General features: G+C 37.2%; 1 protein-coding gene across 1 annotated transcript in view; it reads right to left on the bottom strand.

Annotated features, from left to right (window-relative positions):
* Positions 1-4,050: 4,050 nt before the first annotated feature.
* The window catches only part of LOC115925993 (sulfotransferase 1C2-like), a 28,228-nt gene continuing 23,494 nt past the window's right edge, over positions 4,051-8,784 (bottom strand). Inside the window, exons 5-8 of the mRNA XM_030990159.1 lie at positions 8,446-8,572; positions 6,989-7,083; positions 5,763-5,937; positions 4,051-4,509 (exon numbers count right to left, since the gene is read on the bottom strand). Coding sequence (XP_030846019.1) covers positions 4,403-4,509; positions 5,763-5,937; positions 6,989-7,083; positions 8,446-8,572 — 504 coding nt within the window. The 3' untranslated portion in view covers positions 4,051-4,402. The remainder of the gene's footprint in view (positions 4,510-5,762; positions 5,938-6,988; positions 7,084-8,445; positions 8,573-8,784) is intronic.

Below are 8,784 nucleotides of genomic sequence, written 5' to 3'. Positions count from 1 at the left end.
CCGCTGTATGAAATTAGCTCTTAAGGTATCAGTCTGTAAAAAATCCATCTTTAAGAAGAAAAAACAAACAGTTATGGACTCGCTCTGCTGCACGGACATGACCTGAGGGGCGTTCATTATTTAAACTAATAAACTCCACTTTTAAATCGTACATTTTGGTAATAAATGATAACAATGAAGTGTAGAAACAAAGAATAAAGAAAGCTTTCAATTGAAAGACCAAAAGAAAACCTGCCAAACTACCATGTATGTATATATCATTGTTTATGTGACTTCTCTCTCTCTCTCTCTCTCTCTCTATATATATATATATATGAAATATTTCAACCTTCATATATCTCTCTCACTATGACTTCTCTATCTTTTTTCTCTCTCTCCAACCATCTATCCCTTCCTTCATTTATCTCCCACTCCCCTCCTTCTTTTCATCTCTCTTTTCTTTCTCTCTCTCTTTATCTCTCTCTCTCTCTCTCATCCAACCATCTATCTCTTCCTTATTTCTCTCCCTCCCTCTCTCTATCGCTCTCCTTCTCTCAATATAAGCTTTTATGTGTCTTTACTACAAATATACAAAGAGATATCCTATTGAACACTTGGTCCGGTATACAGAGAATCATAGAGTTTCAATATCAGGGAGAATCAAGGGCACTCGCCATTTATTTGAAAAAGGGTCACTTCGCCCCTCCTGGCAGATGTTCTATCAACAAAAAGTAAAGCAGCCTCAGTTGTAACCACGTTGGGAACTATTATACACATCTATGCTGAGAAACGCTCAAAGTGTAGACATAATCTCAAAGACTTGACTTTTCATTAATAATTTTGGGCGATGCTCCCCATCCCCCTCCCCCTTATTGCAGGCCAGGGCTCTTCTTACTAGAAGTAAATGGCTAACAGTAAGTCTAAATTTGTACCCACCTTGATGGTAAAGTCTTGTAACGCAAACTATTGGCCTCCTAAATACTTTGCCCCTTATAAAGACAATCTCTGGATACGCCGTTAATCAATAGGTAGACAAAGTGACGGATAGTATATGAAAGATTGAAAAGTTTCGACTTACTAAAAAAATGTCTTCATGTCTCAGAGTCTACTTCAGTTCACTTGCGAAGTTCGCTTGTAGCCTTGTAGTTGATCGATGTTAAAGCGTGGTGCGTTACAATGTCCCGCTATCTTTGAAATGAAATTATTCGCCGTCCAAACTAATCGTACATTAATGTCTGTATCATCGATATCAAACTGTTAGTCTTGGATCAATGGTCTGTGGAATGAGGTCATGATGTTGTTGGTTTTCTTAATTGAAAACATTACGTAAGGAAGGGGGTAACTCCATAAAAATAATATAACATTTAATAAAAAGAGGTTTTTGACTCCCTAGAGAGAAAGATAATATTTGATAGAATATAAGCGACTAATGGTTTGTATACCATTATGTATTTTAATGCTGATACTGATCCCGTCTCTTAAAGGCATCGTTGAATAATTTTAAATCTGAGATGCACGGCCCTACGTGTTATCAGTGTCTGTGACATGGTGTAATATTGAAGCCCTAAAAAAATTGCGCTTCAAAATGATCAAGGTTTTACCATTCTCTTTTTCCCCAATAGACTGTAGTGTTATGAAAACCGTTAGGAAAACGCAAAATGTGATTTTGATTTTCAATCATAGATATCTTGATAATCAGACAGGCGATCGGCTTGTAAAATTCGTGGGGTTCCTGACTGAACTAAAGGTTTATAGTTGTCATTGCAGCATGAGCTAAATCCAGGATTTTGTTTCAGAATCTGAAACGAAGTAATATCCAATCCCTTTAAAGCAAACTTAAAATATGAAGGTTTTTCTTCTTCAAAAAACTAATCTACGACTGCTCTTATAGAAGTTGGCCAATTTATGTTCATGTATCCAATTGAAAGCACTCTAGACTGTTGACCTCTAGAGGTTGTTAACGGCCGTATGCGCGCGCACATACACACACACACACACACACACACACACACACACATGTCCTGCCTGTTCGCACACCAGGGGGTGTTTCACAAAGATTCTAAGTCGAACTTGTCTCTAAGTTGGCCTTAGAAATTATGGAGAGCCATTTGTAGCCTTAAAATAAAACATATTCAAAAGCAAAAATTCAAGTATTTTAGACTTTTTATAAATGCCCCATCAAGAACATGAAAACTCCCAAGATGATAGAAAATATGAATAATTTGAATCAACATTTTATGTCTTTTAAAATAATTTTTACAAAATATTTTCAATGATGCTAACGGCTTACCATAATTGTTAAGTCCAACTTAGAGATAAGTTGAACTTAGGATCTTTGTGAAACACCCCCCAGGAGACGTACCAATATATTGAGTATAAAAATTTGAAATAGTTCGATTTATGTTTATTTGGGAGCGACTGAAGCGAGTTGGCAAGAAAAGTTTCGCTACACTTTCTTCTTGAGCAGTTTTAAGGCAGGCGCGATAGTTACAGTGCGTATACTGTGTAATATATTAAAGGTAATACAAAGTTTTGGTATGGGGTCGTGAATTTGGTTCAAATAAACAAATTGGAAGCATATACGATCTTACAATATTCACTGATCGTTGTCGCGGTCGAAATCGACTCTAAAGTTATGAAATTGTAAATAATAAACACTTTATGTTGTATAGCTCCCTCTCAAGGTCAAGATATTAATCAAGCTATAAAACAATGTTTCTTGACTAAAATCGACCGATTAGCTATCCCCGTTCGAAAATTATATACCACAACTACATATTCTGAGATTTTCATGGTCGCAGCTACCATTGTACGGCGTAGGAGCTATTAGAAATTTATCAAAATTTTCCGGGAGCAACGGTAAATCTTTATATTCACTTTTTCTCGACAGCAGAAGTGTTTTAGGTGCTAAAAATTCTAGTGTTTTTAATACATCCACAGGGGCACCCAATATATCAAAATTGTAAAGAATTATTATCCACCCATTTTTCAAAATTTCCCAAAACTTTGTAATACCTTTAAGTTGTTTGTTGAGAGTAGATGTCAATTGAAAATCACGACTATAGCCAATAAAGTATCCCTAAAAACCAGGTAGCTTATTTAGATAGCTTATTTAGATGAAAATCGAATAAAGTTCAGGTAAACTGCGTATAGAACAATGCACAAAATCTACACGAAAAACACCAAGCATGCGTAAGCAGCCGATGTCATATAGTTAATGAATATATTTTCAGTGCAGTTATTTCACAATAATATAAGTTTGATTGATTTTAACAGCAAGGTGACATTATATTAAAAAATCATATCATAAAATCATAACCATACAACAATATTTTACTTACTTTGATGTTTACTTCGATGTTGAAGCGGAAAGATAAACTCTATTTGCCCCTCCATGTATCTTGAATAACAACAGTATGAATTCAACACAAAAATAACAAGATACCTGTGCAGACGGTCTTAGGTTTTTAATCAGAAATGAACACTTTTACAATTCAGTCCTCTGCGCATGCCCATAATTAATAACACCAGCATTTCTATCATTAAAAGACAATGAAAATCGAGCTATATTCATTCAAAAGAGAAACGTGTTAAAGAGAACAGAAATGGAGTGCTTGATAATTAATGCAATTAAGGATTTTGGTAACTCCAATCATTCCAGATATCAATATTACACAGGGGCGTACGCAGGGGGGGGGGGGGGGGGTTGGGGGTTCAAACCCCCCCCCCCCCCCCTTTGGTATTTTTATGTGTGTAAACCCCCCTAAAAAAAACTAAACCCCCTTCCCTTTGTTTTGTTTTTTGTTTTTGTTTTTTTTGTTGTTTTTTTTTTAATTTAAAAAAAAAAAAAAAAAAATTATGCCCACGGCTAACGTACAGTGACCTTACCCCCCCCCCCCCAACGAAAAAAAAATGTCAAATTTTCAAATTTCGAGACCAAATCTGCTTACACCCCCCCCCCCCCCCCCCCCCCCCCCCCCCCCCCCCCCCCCCACTGAGCGACTTTTCGGTTGGCTGAGTTGTTGCGATTTTTTTTTGGACTACAAAAACAAAACAAAAAAGTGTCCGCTTACCATGATTAAAATCTGCCCGCAACTTCTTCTTTATTTATAATCACCAACATGGGAAACAGCAAGTAACAACCACTTTACAGCAAAAATGGATGTACAAAAAAAAAAAAAAAAAAAAAACTATCATGTTCCTATAAATTATCAAATGAAGATGCAGCATAAAATCAATCTTTGGCAAATAGTTAAAAATATAAAGAATCAGAGAAACTAGAAATTAGGTCCTGTTAAAAAGAACATTTACACTGTCTACTGCCCTCTTTTTGAGAGCTGTAGGTGAATGTGTATCACAATTTTAAAGTAATTTAAAATAAAATCAATATTGACTCTGGTCGACGATGGCCTATAAGCAACTCCTAAAACTCGAATTCAAGTCCAGAGCCTGCCATTTCCTTATCGTACAGCTCGTCAAATCGCTTGTTCTGTTCGTCAGTGAAATAATTCTTCCAGTCTCCAACCACACCTTGTGAGCAAATGAATGTAGGATGATAAAAGGAAAATAGAAAGAAAGAAAGGTAGAAAGAAAGAAAGGTAGAAAGAAATTAATGAATAATTAATGAAAGGGAAAAATAAGTATGAATATAACAACAATTTTATATAAAAAAATAGATACGACAATGTAACAGAAAACATCAAAAATATATTGTGGGAATATAATATTAAGTGGGAAAAAGGGGGAAGATATATTTAGAGAGAGAGAGAGAGAAGGAAAATGAAAGGAATAAAGAGAGAATGGGTAAGAGAGTTGAATAATGCTGGCTAAAAGTGCAAAGAGGGGATACAAAACAATCAATTAAGGAATATATTTTGTGTTTGTAATATGACAGTCTCATTGAATAATGAAGAAAAAAAGGATATAAACCCGACATAAGATAGAAGAAAGACTACACTGAACAAGAAAATACATCGTGACATCACAAGCACAGAGATTGGACGTTGAATTTGAATGTCAAAGGTAGGCTATATTTGTGGTTTAATATCATGATGGTCAAGGTTTTAACCAGTGGTACCCGAAAATATCGACAGCCGAAAATCTCGGTCTAGTAAATCCTCAGACCAGATGTCAGAAAGTTCGTGGGACCTGCATGTCGGTCACGTGGGCTGTTAGTCTCCTGGGTGGTCGGTCTCATGAGCTGTAGTCGTAATAATGATGATTGTGTTTACCCAGGGAGGCACATCAGCACCAATGCTGCTCTTCTTGAGGGCCCTGCAATCATTATTACCCCAACCATTCGCCAGATACCCATTAACATCTGCGTGGAGAGTAAAGCTATGGTCATAACTCAGAGCGGCGACCGACAGATTTGTAGCCTGCTCGGTCGCCGCTGGAATCGAACCACTCAACCACGATATCTTCACATTTTATGGTCTTCCGTGTATTCGGACCTGGACCCATTTAAGACTAGCGGGACGAAGGGCTACATAGAAAAGACCCATCAATCAAAAATCTTGTCAGGCAAAGACACCATCATCATGGTTCAGTTTTGTTTACTCTCGTAATAGAGAGTCCACTCTCATTTACTCCAGTAGGATGGGGAGGATCATTTTTTTTTCAATTCCTTTTTCCTTTTGCCAATTACTTACATTTTCTATGTGTTCTTCTTATACCTTTCCCTTTTAGTCCACTTTGATTTACTCCTCGGGAGGGGAGGGGTCATTTTCAATTCGTTGTGTCCTGTCCCAATACAGTATATCGATTATGTAATCATCTAGTACCTTTTCTCATGAATGAGGAGTCCTGGTTGCTCTTCTGCAGCACAGTGTCTGGATTCGATGAAGGGTTCTTCTTCATTGCCTTAAACGTCGAAGCTTCCGCGATTTTTTCGATGGCGTCATCTGAAAAGGACTTTCCCATGAATTCAGCAATCTGTCGTATGGCTCCTGGTAGGTCCTAAAGAGTTGTACGAAGAAAATAAAAATCGTCTAATTTACCATTATCAAAATATTTTCACCATTGAAATTCCTCTATTCGATGTGACTCTTATCATTACATTACGTTATTTATGACATATTTTGTTAATATTTTCTGAAGTTACAGACATTGTTAGTATTTCTATAACAAAAATAGCTTTGTATCATTAGAAAAAGAGCTATACAAATACGTTTATTGTTTGTATTGTAATTATTATCATCGTTATCAGTATCATTACTATTATTAGTACCAGAAGTAGTGGTAGATGTAGTAGTAGTAGTAGTAGTAGTAGTAACAGTAGTAGAAGTAGTGATATTATTATTATCATTATCACCATCATCATCTTATCGTCGTCATTATTAGTATTATCATTATTATTATTATTATTATTGTTATTATTATTATTGTTATTGTTGTTCTTGTTTTTGTTCTTGAAAATATAACAATACATGATTCCACGAATAAATGAATCTAATACGTTTACCCAAAGATATCTGTCATCTGTTAGGGTCATATGTTAAGGGGCTTATCGCCGAAGGAGTAACTTGTCCAGCAAGACAATTAATGCACATTTGCCACTTTCCACCCATGTGTTTTATGAGCACCTGATGGGAGTTATTTCTTGAAACGCTGTGCTGATAACGGCTGCCAGAGCTAATGCGAGTGTTATAATATCCAAACATTTTTGGAAGTGCATAAGGACGTAATATCATAATGTGCTATAGAGGAACGGCTTAATATGATTATTAGTGTTTATTACAGAGGGTATTGTCTTTTGTAATTAGATCCCATCCAATCCGAAAGATATTTGGTATAGCGCCTTTTCCTTGCGGTAACATAAAAGAATTGGCCGGTTGTAATTGTCATGTTGTAAATGTCCGGACCCATTTATGGTACAAAGTTGAAATCTATATATTTTCAGTTTTGCTTGAAAAATGTCCGACAAATTTCCCCATACTTTTTTAAATGGTTGAAGTAGATAAAGAATATCATATTTTGGGGGATCATTCTAAACAACGATACAACTCACCTTTTTCATATCTTCGTACTTGAGAAAAAGAACGTTTGGATGATTTCTTCTCCTCCACCATGGCAACACGTTTTCAAACCAAGATCCTTGAGGAGCTGAGGTAAAAATAATGCGATCACAATGACTTTCAAGAAATCATCTCAAAAGTGATTTCAATAATTATAGCCAAACTAATCCTGTTTGAAGCATGTGTTTTCAGTGTGCCCATATTTTAAAGCTATACTCTACTAGCAGCATTGCTGCAAAGTCCCCTCTGGCGCCATCTCAAGTCAGCTGTAGCAGTATGGTCCCGGGCTCGCTGCTTCCGTAACTGCGCTGTTGGTTTTCGCATCGAGTGCTTCGTCTGCGAAGTGGGAATTAAAGGGGAAGTCCGAACCCCACCTGATACCAATGGTCATGCATGCATGAAGCATTTCACCCACTCCCCCCAAAAAGGTATATGTAACTTTTAAAAAAATCGTTATAATGTCAGTGCCACCAAATAAAAGAATAATTTGATAAACATTACCCCAAAAATAGAAAGGCATACACAGACGCGCATGCACGCATTTACTCATTTATATTTGCATTGCTTATGCGATTGAAAAGGTTTAAGTCTGGAATGGAGACAATACAACAGACCATTGTTCTATCAGAGCGCAAAAAAGACTCGATCCTACAGTTCGATACTGTGCCATCACTATAACCCAGGTGAAACAACAGTTAGTTTGTAAGAGCGCTATAGAAATGACTTTATTGTATTGTTGAAACTTTGTAACCTGGATTACAGATTATATAATCTAGGGAGTTTTACTGTGCCACTTCAAACTTTTTACAGTATCTTACTGTGACTGTATTGGTATCGGTTGCGAACCCCATGTAGAGGGGAGTCACCACCTTTGCACGTTAAGAACACACTGCACTATTCGTATGGGAGTATATAGGGAGAAACCCCGGTAAAGTGGTCCACGTGTACACCCCCAATAAGTTACATCGAGAGAAGACACTCAAGGGTTACAGTGATCCAGTTCGCTTTTTACCTCCCAGGCACAGTGACACCAACTCCTTGATAACAATAATATCTTATAGAAACAGATTGCGTAATGCCTCATGCGACCACACATTTCAATAAATTATTGACGAAGCTTTTGAAATAGTCTTCGGCTGATTATTCGTAAGTATCTGCGATCACGTTCAGTTTTCAGTTTTCAGAAAGTGTCCCTTCTTGAGTACAAAATTCTAAATGACAACCCCCCCCCCCCCCCTCCCACTCAGTGTTATTTAGGGTACGCGTATGCATGTTCCCTCCTTTTGAAAACACCCCCCTAAGTCCGGTGTGTAAAGTCAACATGGGCCAGATTTTTGTGTACTACGAGCCGGACTTTGGTGCGTGAAAACTACCCCTTTACCGGACATTTTGGGAACATGCATGCGGTCCCTCCGACCCCGGAGTGGGGGGGGGTGGGATGACGACTCACCTCTGTTAGCTAGAAACTCTTCAAAGAACATATCCCAAGATTCATAGGTTGGGAGGAGAGGAATTAAATGACAGAAATGGTAGTAGGAAACGGCCGTATCCTTTGGGTTCCGGGCTACGTAAATCACCTGCAGATCAATTCAATAGGCCATTTTCATTATGTTACCAAATTTTAATGCATATGTAACTGTTAAGTGCCTCGTTTATATTATTTTATGCAACTTTTACGAATATTTTTATCTAAGTAGTCGGAATGCGAATTGCATACATTATAGATCATAATCCAGTAAAGAACCCGGGGAAGTGGCAATCATTCCAGCCCCAAATGTTGAATTTTCCC

This window comes from Strongylocentrotus purpuratus, unplaced genomic scaffold, assembly GCF_000002235.5.
Source record: "Strongylocentrotus purpuratus isolate Spur 01 unplaced genomic scaffold, Spur_5.0 spur5_scaffold_19, whole genome shotgun sequence".
Classification (NCBI taxonomy): Eukaryota; Metazoa; Echinodermata; class Echinoidea; order Camarodonta; family Strongylocentrotidae; genus Strongylocentrotus; species Strongylocentrotus purpuratus.
The sequence above is the reverse complement of the archived record's forward strand: the minus strand, read 5'-3'. Positions and strand labels throughout refer to the sequence as shown.